The sequence below is a fragment of the Zingiber officinale genome, chromosome 4A (genome assembly GCF_018446385.1).
Source record: "Zingiber officinale cultivar Zhangliang chromosome 4A, Zo_v1.1, whole genome shotgun sequence".
Lineage (NCBI taxonomy): Eukaryota > Viridiplantae > Streptophyta > Magnoliopsida > Zingiberales > Zingiberaceae > Zingiber > Zingiber officinale.
In genome coordinates this window covers 154535465-154554975 of record NC_055992.1, presented here as the reverse complement: position 1 = coordinate 154554975, position 19511 = coordinate 154535465, and the positions used below count along the sequence as shown (strand labels likewise).

At 43.2% G+C, this 19511-nt stretch overlaps 3 protein-coding genes across 4 annotated transcripts; 1 reads left to right on the top strand and 2 right to left on the bottom strand.

The window, feature by feature from the left end:
• Positions 1-8330: 8330 nt before the first annotated feature.
• LOC121972944 lies at positions 8331-8714 on the bottom strand. The gene has a single exon (XM_042524554.1). The coding sequence runs from the start codon at positions 8712-8714 to the stop codon at positions 8331-8333; it is 384 nt and encodes a 127-aa protein (XP_042380488.1).
• A 5006-nt stretch (positions 8715-13720) lies between these two features.
• LOC121971772 (tricetin 3',4',5'-O-trimethyltransferase-like) lies at positions 13721-15296 on the top strand. Its single transcript, XM_042523205.1, has 4 exons — positions 13721-14253; positions 14323-14633; positions 14701-14765; positions 14853-15296. The coding sequence occupies exons 1-4, from the start codon at positions 13838-13840 to the stop codon at positions 15147-15149; spliced, it is 1089 nt and encodes a 362-aa protein (XP_042379139.1). The 5' UTR covers positions 13721-13837; the 3' UTR covers positions 15150-15296.
• Positions 15297-15491: 195 nt separating this feature from the next.
• On the bottom strand, positions 15492-17967 carry LOC121971771 (putative septum site-determining protein minD homolog, chloroplastic). 2 transcript variants are annotated; one of them, XM_042523203.1, is made up of 2 exons: positions 16807-17967; positions 15492-16169 (listed from the first exon to the last, which is right to left on the bottom strand). In XM_042523203.1, the coding sequence occupies exon 1, from the start codon at positions 17874-17876 to the stop codon at positions 16911-16913; it is 966 nt and encodes a 321-aa protein (XP_042379137.1). In that variant the 5' UTR covers positions 17877-17967; the 3' UTR covers positions 15492-16169; positions 16807-16910. The 2 variants fall into 2 exon arrangements, with proteins under 2 accessions (XP_042379137.1, XP_042379138.1); XM_042523204.1 differs by lacking the exon at positions 15492-16169 and adding an exon at positions 16208-16704.
• Between the last annotated feature and the right edge of the window lie 1544 nt (positions 17968-19511).

The window sequence follows — 19511 nt, the reverse complement described above, 5'->3', positions numbered from 1 at the left end:
TGTGAGGGATCAACTTTTGAAGGTACATCTTCTCTTTTTCTTTTCTTGCTAACCAGTTGTTTTCTCTTATTCTAACTTGGTATTTCTTTAGTTAAAATGAGCTTATTGTCTTCCTTAAGGGTTTCTTATATGGAGGCATATAGCATCACTAACAAATTATATTTGATTTCATTTCCAATTTAATATGATGAATGCCAATTAATTTGGATTAAATTATATGTTTTTTTAGTCTTCGAAACCTTCACAAGAAGTTGATGTCAGGAGAGATTATTGAGAAAAAGATTAATGATATAGGACAGGTGTCTAAAAGAAGCATCTGGGATAATGATCCAGATGTTATTAGTGCGTTTGGATGCTTGTTGACCTGTGCAGCTCCAATGAAGAAAATGTTACGAGTGGAATGCTTGCAGATTTCATATCTCGGGTTAGTGGTGAACTTTTTTTTTTTTTTAAATTTTTTACCAATGACCTTCAAGATGTTTTAGATCTTCTACAATATGACATTTGATACCTTCTATTTTCTAAAAGAAAATAATTGTTGCAAATTGGTATAGGTGATCCTTGTCATGCTGTCTTTCATTTGCCAACTATGTCTACTGAAAGCCACACCATGCATTTTATTGGTTGATGTAGTTGGACTGATCTCTCTCTCTCTCTCCTAGTTGTCTATTTGCTGCTTTCCCCTGTTAGAATCATACAGTTCCATGCTATTAATTGCCCAATGACTTGATGTTGAACTTTGTGTAATTCCTGGAATATGCAGCTAAAGGTGAACTCTACAAGGAGCTACAGAAGTCCAAATGCTTCAGTGAGAGGCGAACTGCTACAGTGAGTTCTTTGCAAACACACACTAACGGTTATCAGTGTATGAGCTTTTATCTATTATTGCCAATGAAGGACTAACACTCTAATCATGTACCCATAGAATTTGCAGTTCCTTTCTCACTGTATGTACAAGTGTTGTGCATTTGCAAATTTAATGAGGCTAGTGTGTCTGCAAACTTGAACAAACGTTCTGATAATTTATAAGCTTTACGTGTTTTTTTAGAAATGCCTTAAGGTACTTCTTAATGAATTTTCCCATGTTGTCCACGTACTTCTATAGATTCTTCCTCATGATATTTTTGTTTATCATGGCAACATCCAGAAGTCTATGGCAGCCGCTTCTGCTGAGGATGGCCTCGATCCCATACTTGCCTACACTACCGGAGTAGAGATCGAGCAGCTGTAGTGGTCTTCCTCCCAGCCCGACTGGGTTGCCATTGCCTACTCCACTAAGCTTCAGATTCTGAGAGTTTAATGGAAAGTAAACGGATATTAGAGCAGTAAACAATGAACAATAAGATTTTGTTCAAAATTCAAGTCTATAAACCCAAATTATTCAGAATTCAAATTTCCATGCATGAAAGGTCACCCTTGGCATAAGGTAGCTGAACCTGTAATATAATGATGATCCTCCTAGTAATCCAAACAATAACGCACCATGTCTACAACATGCAGTTTTTTGCAAATTCTGTACCCCCCGAGGCAATTGATCTTGTGTCAACACTACTTCAATACTCACCTAATTTGCGTCTTACAGCGGTAAGTATATGATATATCCAAATAAAAATAAAGTTTTTCTGTTTCACTTTCATAATGTCTTCTCTACATCTTGCTAGTTTCTATTTTGATCATTAATGGTTTGCCATTGGTATGTATTCCAAGTGACATAAACATGTTTGTCATCATTGATACAGTTGGAGGCCTGCTCTCATCCATTCTTTGATGAATTGAGAGATCCTAATACATGTTTGCTTAGTGGCAAATCTCTTCCTCCTTTATTCAACTTCACATCTAAAGGTAATGCCTTGTTCACCTTCCTGTCTAATTGTCGTCCGTCCGTCGATGGTCCTTTAAATGAGATTTAAACATGTTTGCAGAGCTTGAAAGCGCTTCTCCTGAACTAGTTCGACGCCTCCTACCCGAGCATTGAACTAAACTCCGGGTCAAGAAGTTTAGGCTGAGTTTGGTAGAGAGCTTCTTTTTCCAGTTTTCCTGATGTGGTCAATGGTTGGAATTCAAGACGATAAACAAGAACCATTTCAATTTTAAGGCTACAGTGTGTGCTTGAAGTGCAAGATTTTGCAGAGACTTGAAGAGATAGGGAAAGAGAAAGGATTCCTTCTGCAGCAGACAATCTTGAATTATATCTGACACTACTGATGGCCATCTTATAATTGATCGGAGATATGAAGGGGCAGAGCAAGAGAAAGGTTCCTTCTTCAGCAGTCAGTTTTCTGTTGCATTACCATTGACCATTTCTTGAACGTACGTAGCCTCGTTGTACAACCCCAACAAAATCTTATTGTTTATTGTATTGTTGTAAGAAGAATATTTATGTAATTTATGAATATTTGTGTATTTTATGGATACTGTTGAATGAAGAATATTTGTGTAATTTGTGAATATTTGTGTATTTTTTTTTGTTACTGTTTCGAAAATCAAATTTGTACTATTAAAAAATACTGATATTACATCGGTTTTCCACCGTTGCAAAACCGGTGTTATTAACTAATATTACATCGATCGTATACCGCTGCCAAAACTAGTGTTATTAACATATAATATTACATCGGTTTTACACCGTTGATGAAACGGTGTCGTTAAGTGATACTACACCGGTTAATAACTGATTCGAACACCGGTGTCGTTAAGTGATACTACACCGTTTTAAACCGATGTCTAAAATGGCAGACTTTTTACATCGTCTTTATAGACATCGGTCGAAAATGTAATAGACACCGGTGGAAAACCGATGTCTATGAGGTTTTTTGTTGTAGTGCTTGTTGCAAAAGGGTATACTCAGAAAGAGAGAATCGATTGTGAGGAAACCTTTTCACCAGTAGCCATGCTTAAGTCTATCCGGATTCTTTTATCTATTGCTGCTCATATGGATTATGATGTTTGACAAATGGATGTCAAGACAGCTTTGCTTAATGGAAGTCTTGAAGAAAACATCCATATGAAGCAACCAGAGAGGTTTATTGCAAAGGGCAAAGAACATCTTGTATGTAAGCTCAATCGGTCTATTTATGGACTGAAGCAAACTTCAAGATCTTGGAACATCCAGTTTAATGAAGTAATCCAGTCTTATAGATTTACTTAGTGTCCGGATGAGTCTTGTGTATACAAGAAGTGTGACGGAAACATGGTGATATTTCTTGTACTATATGTAGATGACATTTTATTAATTAGCAACAATGTCAAAGTGTTGTCAGAAGTAAGGGTATGGTTGTCCAAGAAATTCGATATGAAGGACTTGGGAGAATGCGGACATATTCTTGGGATCAAAGTAATAAGGTATCACAAGAAAAGAATGTTGTGTTTATCCCAAGCTTCATATATCGATACTATCCTAGCTCGTTTTAGCATGCAAAACTCCAAGAAAGGTTTTCTACCTTTTCAGCATGGAATATATTTATCTAAAGAGATGTCTCCTAAGACATCAAAAGAGATAGAGGAAATGAAGGCAGTTCCTTATGCTTCAGCTGTAGGAAGCCTAATGTATGCAATGTTATGCACGAGACCGGATATCTGTTTTACCATGGGCATGGTTAGTAGATATCAAAGTAATCCAGGACAGGGACATTGGACTGCCGTAAAGCATATATTAAAGTACTAGAGATTATGTGCTAGTTTACCAAGCAGATGATTTGCTCCCTGTGGGTTACACGGATTCTGACTTCCAATCAGATAGGGACAATAGTAAATCTACCTCAGGTTATGTGTTAACTTTAGGAGGTGGAGCCATAGCATAGAGGAGTGTTAAGCAGAAATGCGTTTTAGACTCCACCATGGAAGCTGAGTATGTGGCAGTCTCTAAGGTAGCCAAAGAAGCTGTATGGCTCAGGAACTTCTTGATGGATTTAGATGTGATTCCTGGTTTGCCCAAAATCATCACAATTTATTGTGATAATAGTGGTGCAGTAGCAAACTTGAAGGAACCACGAGTCCATAAGGCGAGTAAACACATTGAGCGCAAGTACCACCCGATATGAGACATCGTAAAGCGAGGAGAACTTATTGTCGCCAAGATTGCATCAACAGATAACCTGACAAATCCTTTCACTAAGGCTCTTTCGGTGAAAGCTCTTGATCGGTATTTTGAGGGGATGGGAATTAGATGTATGACAGCATTTATGGCAGCGTAATCTTTTAGTATAAGTAGGAGATTGTTAGAATGTATACTAAAAGTCTAGCTTCTGTATAAACATTTATTTTGAAATAAGAATCATATTGGTCAAATGTCTACATTTATATGTTAAATGTAGTTGTTCATTTAATTTATATTGAAGATAACATGGTGTGTGGTGTCACACAGTGTTGGGATTTTCGAGACGTAAAAATAGTTTTTTGCATTGCTGAAACCCCGAAATCCCATGCCACCGGATCCGTGCGAATATTAAAATTTTCATGTATGTGTTTTCTAATCCTAGATCTACTTTAGATCTACATGTTTAGGAGTTTATACCTTTGATGTGAAGTCCTTCGCTTATCCCGCTCGTCCAAGAAGATGCTGGATCTCAAGGGTGTCAAGTGAACACCCCTCTATATGTATCCACACGAACAATTAGGTGGAGAAGAAACCTTAGAGTGTGCTAGCACTCTTTGAGGGTTTCGGCCAAGGAGGAGCAGAGGGAGAAAAGAAGAAGCAAGGAGGAATAATGATCGATGATGAAAATAAGAGTAAAAAATGGCTTAAGTATTTTCATCTAATGAAAATACTTAATGTTCATTAACACCATTAATGAGCCTCATTAATGAGCCTTAATGAATATTCAATGAATATTCATTCTTCATTAAATGGTCATTTTGAAACTCATTCGAAATTTGAATCTAGAATTCAAATTGAATTCCATTTATCATTGAATTCAAAATTCAATGAATATCATCATTAACCCTCACTTGAGTTTAACTCAAGTCTAGCCTCACTTGAGTTTAACTCAAGTCTAGCCTCACTTGAGTCTAACTAAAGTCTAACTCAATCGAGTCTTACTCAATTAATCTAATTTGGATTACTCTTAATCTAATTTGGTTCATCACATGAACCTAATCCACTTGGTTCATCATATGAACTGAATCTCCATCGAATTGTCCTTTGTGTGTGACCCTATAGGTTCTTGTAACGTTGGCAATGCTCTTAAACTCATTTAGAAGCATAAGTAATGAGCGGTATCTAGCAACACATTATTACTACCCAAGTTACAAGAATGTTGAGATCCAACATCACCTTGTGACTACTAATTGTGACTCTTCACAATATATGACAAATGCCCTTCTATCCTTGACATCTAGATTGATCAATGTGAGGCATAGACCGTGTCATCCTCTAATCAATCTAAATCTTGAACTCTAAGTAGACTCACTCTAATCAATTGAGCTCAATATCTCATATTGACTCATTTGGGCATGGTCATGCACTTAGTGGTCTCACTCTATCAAGAATAATGATGTCACTCCCGTCATATAGGAGGGATAGATCTCATCTACATCACTCACATCCCTCCGCATAATTTGTTATATACCCAGTAATCGCCTTTATAGTCTACCCAATTACGGTGACGTTTGACGAAGCCAAAGTATGTAACTCCTTATGTAGGGAACCATGGTGAGTTCAGGTCCAAGGACTAGTAGTCATACTAATAGCCACATGAGAAAGTATATGACACTCATATAACGATCCATGATATTTTCTCATGGCGGGTCATTTAGTATACATTCTCCAATGCATACCCATGTGTCAACTTGATATCTCTATATCCATGACTTGTGAGATCAAGTTATCGAGTTGACCTACAAGCTAGTCTCATCGCATTAACATTGTCCCTGAATGTTAATACTTGACTAGGAATGATTAAGAGTAGCGTTCCCTATATCATCTCACTATCGATTCAACCAATCGATTGATATAAGGCGACGAGCAGGAACTTTCGTTGGTCGGTCGTCATGGGGAAGGACCCCACTATATCCATGCCTCACTAGTCGAATGGGCATGATACTATGGACGTTGTCATCTCTTCTGTGGGTCGATGCGAGAGGTTGTGATACCTCTGGCAGGACAGGTAGGTGGACATTGTCCGAGCGGCATCCGCCTGTAGGGTTGGCCAAAAATATTCGACCATTAGTATCTTCCTGGCCAACGATCGACCGCCCGTGTGTCCTCCGTAAGTTCCTTGATGCACCTCCTGTAGAATGTACTCGATGTCTTCTGGTTCGACGCACTTGGGTAGGGGTCGGGAGAAAGCTTTCTTGTATAGTTGATCCCCGATCAACGTGAATCTTCCTACTCTCCTTCTCAACAGGTGGGCTTCCATCCGATCGGGCGGTGTAATTCCCGATCGTAAGAACTCTATCAGCGCCGTCCTCCAGTCGTTTGGGAAGATGAGTCCTTCCATCCGATCGACGTGCGCCACCAGAGATACTTGCTCGATCGGCTGCGATATGACAACAGGCGATATGGAGCTAGCTAGCTTAGCCATCTCATTTGTCGCTTGATTTTCCGCTCGAGGTATCTTCTGAATAACCACCTCCCGAAAGTGGGCTTTTAACCTTTCAAAGGATTCGGCGTAAAGCTTGAGTCGGGTGTTTCTTATCTCAAATGTTCTAGTGAGTTGTTGAGCAACTAACTGGGAGTCCGAGTAAATCAAGACCCTGATTGCTCCGACATGGCGAGCGGCTTGCAGGCCTGCTATGAGCGCCTTGTATTCGGCCTCGTTATTAGTCGCCCGATATTCTAGCCGAATGGACAGATGCATCCGTTCTTCCTGAGGGGAGATCAGTAGTACACCAACTCTACTCCCTTGCTGAGTGGATGATCCATCCACATATATCCTCCAAGTGGCCTCTGACTCGAGATTCTGTACCTCGATGATAAAATCTGTCAAGGATTGTGCCTTGATGGTCGTTCGGGGCTAATACTGTATGTCAAACTCACTAAGTTCCATTGTCCATTTGATCAGCTGTCCGGATGCTTCTAGATTGAGGAGGACTCGACCCAGGGGCTGTTTGTCATTACTATGATTGTATGTGCGAGGAAGTATGGTTGAAGTCTCCAAGCGGCGAGCACTAGCGCAAAGACAAGTTTCTCGAGACTAGTGTAGGGGGACTCGGCATCTTTTAAGATATGGCTCAGGAAGTACACTGGTTGTTCCTCGTCGTTCAGTCGTACCAATGCCGAGCCGACAGCGTGCTCGGTCGAGGATAAATAAATGTGAAGCGGCTCGTTGGCAGCCAGCTTAGCCAATACAGGCAGAGAATTCAGATATGCTTTTAGTTCTTCAAACGCCTTGTCGCACTCTTTGTCCCATTAGAATTTGGTAGCTCGACGCAGTATCTTGAAAAAAGGGAGGCTCCGGTCGGCAGAGTTGGAGATGAATCGAGATAAGGCAGTTATCTGACCGGTGAGACGCTGAGTTTCCTTCAAATTCCTTAACGGCGGCATATCTTGCAGCGCCTTTACCTTACTAGGGTTCGCCTCGATGCCCCGCTCGGTGACGATATAGCCGAGGAATTTTCCACCCTTTGCGCCGAACAGACATTTGCTCGGGTTCAGCTTGATTTCATATACGCAGAGCGTCTGGCAAGTTTCTTCTATATCTGCGCAGAGGTCCGCAGCTCGGAGAGACTTAATGAGTATATCATCGACATACACTTCCATGTTTCATCCAATCTGCTGCCGGAACACCTTATTCATAAGCCTTTGGTAAGTAGCCCCAACATTCCTTAATCCGAACGATATTACGTTCTAGCAATAGGTACCTTCCGCTGTGATGAAGCTCACTTTTTCTTGGTCCTCCCGAGCGAGCGGCACTTGATGATATCCCTGATACGCGTCCAGCATGCATATAAGCTCGCACCCAGCCGTGGAGTCCACTACCTAGTCGATCCTAGGCAGTGGGTAGAAGTCCTTTGGGCAGGCCTTGTTGAGGTCTCGAAAGTTGATGCAGACCCTCCACTTGTTGCCAGACTTTGAGACTAGTACCACATTCGCGAGCCAGCTCGAGAACTGGACCTCTCTAATATGGTCGGCCTCCAAAAGCTTCTCTACCTCAGCTCGGATGATCTGATTTTGCTTGGCGCTGAAATCTCTTTTCCTTTGCTTCACCGACCTTGCATCTGGTTGGGCGTGAAGCTCGTGCTGCGTTATGCTCGAGGAAACGCCGGGTAGTTCATGCGTGGACCAGGCGAAGACATCATGATTTCGCTGAAGACATCCGATCAGCTTGACCAGCTTGCAGGTCGGCTGCTATGAAAGTCGTTGCCTCCGCCCAGCTAGGATGTATCTGCACCTATTCTTTCTCTTCATAAACTAGAATAAGAGGTTTTTCGGTTATGGTGTTTACCTCGTGTCGAGGAGCTTTCCGAGAAGACTTAGCCTCCGCCTTCACCATCTCGACGTAGCAACGCTGAGCAGCCAGTTGATCTCCTTTGACTTCCTCGACCTGGTCCTCTACGGGGAACTTGATCTTCTGGCAATAGGTTGAGACTACCGCCCGAAATTCGTTGAGGGTCGGCCTGCCCAGGATGACATTATAGGCTGATGGGGCGTCCACGACAATGAAGGTGGTGGTCCTGGTCCTTCGAAGTGACTCTTCTCCGAGTGATATAGCCAACCTTGTCTGACCGATCAGCTGGATCTCGTTGCCGGTGAACCTGTACAAAAGGGTTGTCATCGATAGCAACTCGGGCCGGTCTATCTGGAGCGGATCGAAGGCCTTTTTGAAGATGATGTTGACCGAGCTCCTTGTGTCAATAAATATACGATGAATAGTATAGTTGACGATTACCGCACGGATGATGAGGGTGTCATCGTGCGGCACTTCAATCCCATCAAGATCCTTGGGACCAAAGCTGATCTCGGGCTCGTTCGCCCTCTCTTGGCTGCATCCTACAACATGGATCTCCAGTCATCTAGCATACGACTTCCGTGCCCGGTTGGAGTCTCCGTTGGTCGGCCCACCAGCTATTATGTTGATTTCACCCCGAGCGGTGTTGCTTCGGTTTTCCTCCCCCCGAGCGGAGTGCCCGACTTGCCCGCGTGAGGCTGGGGTGCGGTCGTTACTCCTTGCTTAATGATGATGCCGCCGCTCGGATGACCGCCTGATCTCCTCTCATCGTTCAGTACTCGTTCGCCTATATCGCAGTTCGGGGGAATGCGATCGACGACGATAACTCCTGGGAGTCGGCTGGGCGACTATAGGGGGTGTGCGGCAGTCTCGGGTGTTGTGGGTGGAGGATTGATGGAAGGCACAGAACATAGGAGTCCATACCTTTCCCTTGGGCCTTGGCCGTTCGGCCGCCACGTGCTGGACGGCGTGTGCCCTTGCTTCCTGATGTGGTCGTGCTATATCGGCTTGGGGCCCTCTTGGAGGCTGGTGACTGTTTGGCGGCCTTCGTTCGACCTGCACAGCCGGTTCCGATGGAGCTTCTTTCCATCGGGCCGCCTGAGCTTCTTCCACGTTGATGTACTCATTGGCCTTCTTTAGCATATGATCGTAATCGCGGGGCGGCTTCCTGATGAGCGAGCGGAAGAAGTTCCCGTTAATGAGCCCTTGGGTGAAGGCGTGCATCATTGTTTCGGACGAGACCGTGGGGATGCCCATGGCCATCTGGTTAAAGCATTGAATGTAGGTCCGAAGAGTCTCTCCGACCCTTGCTTCATAGAGAACTGACTGACGCTGGTCTTCTGATAGCGCCTGCAACTCGCGAAGTGGTGGAGGAAGACCGTCCTGAAGTCCTTGAAGCTTTGAATCGACCCGTCCGGCAACCTTCGAAACCAACGTTGTGCCGAGCCGGACAAAGTAGTGAGAAAGACTCGGCACTTGACTCCATCCGTGTACTGATGAAGGATTGCAGTGTTGTCGAACTTGCCGAGGTGGTCGTCTGGGTCAGTCGACCCGTTGTACTCGCCGATCGTCAAGGGTGCGTAGTACCTTGGCAGAGGATCTTGCAGAATTGCTTCAGAGAATTGGCAGTTGATCCGCTCGGGTGATGAGTCAGCTCGGGGCGCTTTGCCCTTTCTTGCATCCCGAGCGGGAGCTTCGTCTGAGGAAGACCGGTCTCGATTCACTTGCGCAATCTCAGAGGGCATCTGGAACAAGGCCCGATGGAATGGGATCGGGGTGGGCGGCGCCTCTGCTTGTGTACTGGTCAGACCTTTGTTTTAACCTCATATGGAGAGCTGTTCCGGCCGATCTTCGTGCGTCGCTCGACTAGCGCTTTCTGTTGCTGCTCTATTATCTTGGCTGCTCGCGCCTATACGAACGCATCAAGCTCCTCTTAAGAGAGCGTCACAGTGTGAGGGCGTCCAGCTTCTTCCATCTCCTTGACTCGGATTCAGGTGCGTTCCCACAGACGGCGTCAATTTGATGTTGTCCGAGTGCTGCGTCAATGGACGCTGGGGACGTGGCGCTCTTGTTGACTGGTCGAAGACTCTAAAGACGTAGATCTTTTGTCGTCGTGAACCTGCTAACACAATGCTGAGCCGAGGAGGGGTTCCCCGGCGACGACCCTCCGACGCTCAAGTCAAATCTCCGGCAGAAAGAAGTAGAGCGAAGAAGAAATGAGAACTGTAGCTATAGTGAATTAGTGAGCATACCTCCGTCGAAGTCTAGGGGTCCTTATATAGGGCTCCCCAAAGGCACGTGCACGCTCCCCCGAGGCGTGCATGCTCCTCAAAGCAAACCTGGAATGGATGTGTCAGAAAAGCGTGCGGGACACCATACTTTAATAGTTCGAGCATATCTCTGACGTGACAGTGGAAGTTTCCCCCGTACGATTCTCTGTCTGACCATACTGCCGGCCATACCTTTTGTCGGCGGCACTGGTTCGTAGGAAGATATCGTCAACTGCTCCCTTTGTCCTTTACTGGGCCGAGCGTAGGAACTGCTTGGTTAGCACCTTTCCCTGGCCGAGAGAAGGGACCGCTCGGCTAACGCCCTCCCAGTAGGTCGAACCGACTTGGCTGCCCGCTCGACCACTGATTTGATGCCCGACTCCGTCCTATCGAGCGAGGGAGCCTTAACTGCCAGGTCGATGCTATGTTCCTGGTTAGCCGAGCAGGATGTCCGCTCGGTCGCTGATTTGATGTCCGACTCCGCCCTATCGAGCGAGGGAACCTTAGCTGTCAGGTCGATGCTATGTTCCTGGTTAGCCGAGTAAGATGTCCGCTCGACCTTCGTCTCTTCTTGCTTTACCTTATGAGCGTCGGAAACTCGGCGCCAAGCCGAGCTGTCGAGATGCCGGGTCAACCATTCTTTCTGCTGCTCGAGAAGGTATCGCGCCCGATCAATCGCCTACCTTGGATATTGACTACTCTGATTTCCTATCGTGCAGGCCTCCTCCTACCACCAGATCAGTATAGTTTATGCACGCTGAGAAGATTCTACTGTTAGATCATACTTCTTAGAGAAGCATAATTGGAGATGGAGATGGAGATGGAGTATAACAGAAGGTCCAATATCATTATTCGAATATCACGGATATATATATATAGATGGAGATGGAGTATAACAGAAGGTCCAATATCATTATTCGAATATCACGGATATATATATATATATATATATATATATATATATATATATATATATAAAGTATAGTTTATGCACGCTGAGAATATTTCACTGTTAGATCATAGAAGCATAATTGGAGATGGAGATGGAGATGGAGATGGAGTATAACAGAAGGTCCAATATCATTATTCGAATATCACGGATATATATATATATATATATATTCAAATTATAGAATCCGTCTTATTGTTTTTGTTTTTGTCATCGCACGTGCCCGGGTCGTTCTCCACTTTAAAGAAACAGAAAGAGACTCATAAATATAAAGTTGCTAAGTCTTTGTCACGATATCTGATCTCATCAATGTTAGGATTGAAATTCATGTGAGAAGTTGGATGGAGAAGGTAGAGAGACGTCTCCATGGCTTGGGTTAGGTGATGGAAGTATTATTTTTTATATATAAAATGTCTTAATATTCCTAATAACCAACCTAACATCCTCTTTAATACCTACATCAGCAAAAATTTTATTCTCACACCATGCATATAATACACACCTAATTACCCTTTTTTTATATAAAAAAAATCAAAATGAGATATAATTTCTTTTAAATTTAATATCATTTAATTAGAATATAATATATTTTCTATCCAATTAAGTACAACTCTTTTTTCGCTTGATCAATTAATTCAGAGATCATATCAATCGATTGATTATTGATATGACTCTCAATTGATCGGTCAGGTAGAAAAAAAAAGTCATATTCAATTAGATAGAAAATATACTCGTTCTAGTTAAATAGTACTGGATTTAAGTAGAATTATATCTCATTTTAGATTTTTTATACCTATAAAAAAAATGAGAACTTCTATTCCCTCACTTAGGACAATAAAATAAATCGATATGCATTAGGGATTTGAAGCAAAAATAAATTTGCATGCAAGGAGTGAGAATAAATTACTCTCAATTGACTGGTCAAGTAGAAAAAGAGTCATGTTTAATTGGATACTTGATTCTAATTAAATAGTACTGAATATAAGAGAAATTATACCTCATTTTAAATTTTTTATACTTATAAAAAATAATGAAGAATTTTGTTCCCTCACAACAAACTAATTGAGTGTCGATCGATTTTCAATCAAACAAAGTTACCCAATTAATAGAAAATATATTAAATTTTAGTTAAATATTGTTTAATTTAGAAAAAATTATATCACATTTTAAATGTTTATTTAAAATAATGAGAATAATTAAATAAATCGATATCTATTAGAGGATTGAAGTAAAGAAAAGTTTTTTTTACAGGAAATTGAGTTTGCTATAGTATAGGATAATTTGCCCTTTTATTATTTGACCTAAGTCAAATCTGGTTCATTTGGTCTGAAGGAAAAAATTAAAACTATCAAATGGATTAACTCGTGCAGGGGTGGGTCAGTTCATGATGGGTCAATCATTTAGCGAGACGGGACAAGCTAATCCGTCAACTTGATGAGTTGAAAATTTTCAAACCCAACCCAATTCAAGACGGGTTGTGAGTTTGATAGGTCAACCCCGTGGACCCATCATTTTTTTTAAAAAAAATAAAAAATATTTCATATATTCAACGTTTTATTTCGAAAAGATTTCAGCAATCAAATATATCCATAAACATGTATTTTAAATAAAAATGGACATAAATAAGAACTTATATGGGGTGAAAAATATTATTTTTATTTTGAAATTATAATAAAGAAAGATAATAAATTAATATAAAACTTAGCTTACATATATTTCTCAATCTATGGACCAATCCAAACCTGTCGCAGATCGACCCGCACGAGTCGCGGGCTTAGACAGGTCAGCCCGCGACGGACTTGAGTTGATAAAATTTCAATTCAATATGTTTAAATTATTTAACGGAATGGATCAATCCGACGGACTCATCTTAATTGACAAACTCTAGAAAAAACAGAAAGTGAGTAATATGGAAAATAAATAAATAAATAAATAAGAATAATATTAGTGCCCTTTTGAAAAGAATTGCCTGCTGTATTGATAATGCTCGCCCTGCTGTACAAATGATGCTGCTTTTAGCAGAAGCGTCGACAGCGTGAAGGAGCGAGTACGGCAGCAATTGCTTCCTCCGCACTGCCCAACCTCCGCACCACCACCACCAGCAGATTTGGTGTTGGTGGTGCGGTTGGTGAGCCAATGCCGCCTATAAAACCAATTCCACTTCCTAGTCCTCCTCCACCATCTCCTACCTTTCCAATTCTTACACCCCAATCTTGCAGTCGTCGCCGGCCATGGGATCCATCGCCGCCACCGAGTGGCAGTTGACGCCGGAGGAGGACGAGGCGGCTTGCATGTACGCCATGCAGCTCGCTAGCGCGTCCATCCCTCCCATGACCCTCAAGGCCGCCATCGAGCTTGGCCTCCTCGAGATCCTCGCCAAGGCCGGCCCAGCCGCGAAGCTCTCCGCCGCCGATGTCACCGCCCAGCTGCCGACCCACAACCCCCACGCCCCCGCCATGATCGACCGCATCCTCCGTCTCCTCGCCGCCTACGGTGTCGTCACCTGCGTTGTATCTGACGCCGACAGCAGCCCTACGCGCACTTACGGCGCCGCGCCAGTCTGCAAGTACCTCACCAAGAACGAGGACGGCGTCTCCATGGCCGCGCTCGCCCTCATGAATCAGGACAAAGTCCTCATGGAGAGCTGGTGAGTCGTAACGATTCGCACTCGCCCTCTAACCGTTCGACGAACTGACGCGGCGAGCGCAATCAACAGGTACCACCTCAAGGACGCCGTGCTGGACGGCGGCATCCCCTTCAACAGGGCCTACGGCATGACGGCGTTCGAGTACCACGGCACCGACCCGCGGTTCAACGCCGTGTTCAACGAGGGCATGAAGAACCACTCCATCATCCTCACCAAGAAGCTTCTCCAGACCTACAGCGGCTTCGACGACATCAACGTCCTCGTCGACGTCGGCGGTGGCATCGGCGCCACCCTCTACATGATCACCTCCGTGCACCCCAACATCAAGGGCGTCAACTTCGACCTCCCCCACGTCATCTCCGAAGCACCACCTTTTCCAGGTCCATTCTCAGCTGAAGGTCCATTCTCATTCGATTTTCCTCAAACATCTTTCGATCCTAATTGTAGGAGTGGAGCATGTTGGCGGCGACATGTTTGCGGCCGTTCCTAGCGCCGACGCAATCCTCATGAAGGCGAGAGCTGCAGCACACGATCTCTCTAATTCTGTTTTCTTTTCTTTACTGTACTTGGAAATTGATTGTGATGATCTTGAATTGCAGTGGATACTCCATGACTGGAGCGATGAGCACTGTGCGAAGCTGCTGAAGAACTGCTACAGCGCCCTTCCGGCAAGTGGCAAAGTGATAGTGGTGGAGTGCGTGCTCCCAGCAGTGCCGGAGCCGACTCCGAAGGCCCAGGGCGTCTTCCACATCGACCTCATCATGCTGGCACACAATCCAGGAGGCAAAGAGAGAACTGAGCGAGAGTTTGAGAGCCTGGCCAAGGAGGCTGGCTTTGGTGAATTCAAGGCCACTTACATTTTTGCCAACACTTGGGTCTTAGAGTTCACCAAGTAGATCAAGGGTTTGATCAATGTCTTGGTGTGGCTCTTTTGGTTGTTTGCTTGTTTGTTCTTGGATTGAGTGCCCTTTGTTTGTGCAGTCTTTTTGTCTTGTGTTCAGTGCCTACTTAGAATAAAATAGGTTTAAATTTGGGTGTTCTCATGTTATTGTTATCGTTTAACATCCATTATATCTTATTTCATTCAACTAATAGATTGAGTTAAGCTAACCAAGTAAGACGGGCAGGTTAACGAATCAAATGAGTCAAGCAACTGGACAATGGCTCGGCTAAGATGATACAGCATTCGGGCAAGAGAACCAGAATATACCTCAGCTTTCATGGTGCATCTCTACGCATGATCAGATTGTCGTGAATATATTCACCAAACCATAGTTCCAACTGATAACATTGAAACTCAAGGATAAAATAGAATCAAGAAAGATGAGAATATTGTCTAGAATCTCGTCTTCCACAAGCAGAAGTCACTTGTATTGTGATCATATCTAAAAAAGAACACCGCCTGAATCATCTTTAAGAATGCTTCTGAAAAACTGAAAACAGACAAGTATTTGTTTGATTGTGGCTATCCTTCAACAAGCAGGTGGATGACATTTAGTTCTGGACACTTACATAAACAGCACAATAGGAACTTCAATAAAGTATTACTCCTAGATAACATAAATCCCATAAAGGTACTAACAATCAAAATATCAGTATATTTCATTTACTAGAACAGAAAAGAAAGATACACTATCAACAAAAATCAAATCAAAGGGAAACGATTATGGCTTTTATCTCGATCATTCAGGAAATACGTGCAATTTTCTTCTCTATTCTAGAACTTCTGACAACTAGAAGTTATCATTGTAACTAAAACATGTAACTAATGCCACTTTAAATGAAACGAAACGAAATCAACAAATTACAAATGTTGCAAGTCCATCATAAGAAAAGTTGCTTTTCCTGTGGTAGAAGAATGTTGAAAATAGGTGTCTCCAGAGTCAATCAGACAACAGGCCTTTTAGTCATGCAACCTGATAATATGATTATAAATTGTCCAACTCTTTACTCAAACAAGAGTGAGAAAAACTCTTTCATAACCAAAAAAACATATTAAAAAAACACATTAGTTTATGAGATTCTATTTCTTAACGTGAGTGGAATGCAAGTCATCCATTGTTAATCCACTAATTACGAGCGAAAGAAATTACATTTCAAAATACAAAAATTGATCAAGCATGTGTGTTTGGGAACAATTACCTCCTACTTAATAATGACAACTAGAACATTTAGGTAACAAGCTACTGTGATCGTTAAGTCAAGAGGTAGAGAAAGTGCCAGGGCATCAACCTCAGAACCATCAAAAAGAGGTGGAAAGTGACCAATTTATTGCGAGGACTTCAGGTTCTTATACTTCCATGGCTAAAATATCAACTTGTTATTAAAAATAAAATAAATAGAGAATTGTGTGTGATTATCAATTTCATCCACTATTCAATCTGCCATGAGACACAACTAAATTGCAATCACCCAAAAGGTACATATGCATGAGCACCACGCACCCACAACCTAAACCAAATCAGAGAATCAAGAAATATTTTGGGAGAAAAAAGACCAGACAATCTCAAATTGAAGATAAAAGATGAAATGAAAAACAAGGAACGGCAGTACCTATTCTGTACACAACCAAAATCTCCCCCTCTGCTACCAAGCTGAGAATCGACTCCTGTTCTGAGAGTATCATGCTCAAAATTCCTCTAAAGTAAGGAGTAGCCTTAACCACCAAAGAAAGAAAAGAAGCCCTTTTTCTTGGGCTCCTCTTCAACCATGACAGCCGTCATTGTGTCCTGCTCAACCAGCCTCCACGCAGCCTGCTCGAATGCAAGCCCAGCCACCGTCGGGGGCTTATTCAGGACAAGTGGATAGCCTCTGTTTGTGCTCTTAATAACCTCAGAATCCTCAGGGATAACACCGAGCAGTGCAAGCCCAAGCATTTCCTGCACATCGATCACTGACATCATGTCCTCGCCCCTTATCAAATCCGTCCGCACCCGATTGACGACCATCTTGATATCCCGGATGCCATCACACTCGAGAAGTCCGGTGACGCGGTCAGCATCGCGGAGGGCAGTGATGTCAGGGGTCGTCACGAGTAGCGCCTCATTCGCCGGAGCTATGGCGGTGATGAACCCGGCGTCAATGCCAGCGGGACAGTCAATGAGAACGAAATGCGGAGCGCCTGACGGCCTGGAGCGGAGGGCGTCGACGACCCATGTGAGAGCCTTAGCGCCGAATCCCAGGGGAAGCTTGGAGCGAGGCTTGGAGATGCAGAGGAGCTCGAGGGAGGGGCAGCGGCGGTCGCGGATCAGGGCCTGATCGAGCCGGCAGTCACCGTTGAGGACTTCGACCGCAGTGTAATTGACGCGATTCTCGAGGCCGAGGAGGAGATCCAGGTTACGGAGGCCGGCGTCGGCGTCAACGGCGACCACGGAGAAACCGAAGCGGGCGAGGGAGAGACCGACGTTAGCGGTGGTGGTAGTTTTTCCGACTCCTCCCTTTCCGGAGGTGACGACCACCACGCGCGGAGTTTCACCGGCGAGCTGAGGCTTGCGGTTCCACTGGAGGGCAGCAGAAACCGCGGCACGGAGGCGAGGGAGGGGCTTTCCGGGGAAGATGCTAGGAGGGGGAGAGGAAGGGGAGAAAGGGAGTGATGGAAGGAGACCGGGAAAGGGGGAGGCCATGATTAGGGTTTGTGTTGCGCGTTTCAGAGTGAGGAGGAGGAAGCGAGGGAGTCGGCGGCCATGGCAACAAAAAAATGAGATTCGATTCGAGAAAGGTTGTGATTTCTGTTTAATTTGTCAAAATAGCATTATTTTTTTCGGTATTCTTTTAAATAAATTTATTTAAGGTAAAATACCCCCTATGTGTTATATCCGATAGTATTTAATCTCCTTATGTTTAAAAAAATAACATTTAATGATTAAAAGTTAGATGTGAGAAATTTTATAAAAGTTAATTATGTTATTATCTTTTTTTATCATTTTTTTATAATAATAATCTCAAAAGAAAAAAAAATATATTGAATTAACTATTATATCTTTCTATAAAAATTCTTACAAAATTCATACATATACTAGTATAAACAATAGAAAAATAACAACTCTGAAAGGAATATACATCCAAAAACTTATTCCTACAATCTCATCAAACTAAAAAAGAGCTAAAATTCTAAATTGATAAATTAAAATAAAATGAAGATGAAACGAAGTTCATCATTACAAATCTCCTCCTCATCATTAAATGTGATCGGAAGACTCAGAAGTCTAGAATAAAGGCGAGAAAGCATGCTCGCTTATAACCTAGGCAGACTGCTCGAGAGTCTGAAATAAAGGTGAAAGATCACACTTGCTTATAACCCGATTAGACAGCTTGGGAGTCTAGAATAAAGGCGCAAGAGCACGCTCGCTTATAACCCGGCTAGATAGCTCGGGAGTCTGAAATAAAGACGTGAGAGCATGCTCGCTTATAACCCGGTCGGACGATTCGGGAGTCTAGAATAAAGGCTCGAGAGTACACTCGCTTATAACCCGGTCGGACAACTCGAGAGTCTGGAATAAAGACACAAAAGCACGCTCGCTTATAACCCGACCGGACAGCTCAGGAGTCTGGAATAAAGACGCAAGAGCACACTCGCTTATAACTTGGTCGGACATCTCAGGAGTTTGGAATAAAAGCGCGAGAGCATGCTCACTTATAATCCGACCAAACGGCGCAGGAGTCTGAATTCAAGGCACGAGAGCACGCTCGCTTATAACCCACCTGGATAGCTCGAGAGTCTTGATAAAGGCGCAGAGCATGCTTGCTTATAACCCAGTCGAACAGCTCAGGAGACTGTAATAAAAGTGCGAGAACACACTTGCTTATAACCCGGTCGGACAACTCAGGAGTCTAGAATAAGGACTTTTTTGAGGTAAATTCGTTTGCATTTTTATTAATTACAAATTTTCAACATGCTACATTAATATATTGCAGGCATACTCTTAAGCCTTATAGGGTTGTAGATGATTTATGATCTAAGGCCACTCCAACTTCTTTCCCTATGCTTCTTGGAGGTAATAGGAGCTCAAGCCAAGTTTTTACACTATCTTATATGATCCGCCCCACTATGGCTCTAGCTTATGGACATCCTCAACCGGCTTGATCCACTTTCAGACCAAGTCCTCCATCTGAAAAAATCTTGGAATAACCCTTTTTTTATAGTTTTATTTCATCTTTTGGTGATATGTCATCAGCTAAGTTGCTGCATTGTCGATTATCTCCTCTATTAGAGCAAGTTCCATAAGATGTCGACCGGCATTATCTTCGTCGTATAATTG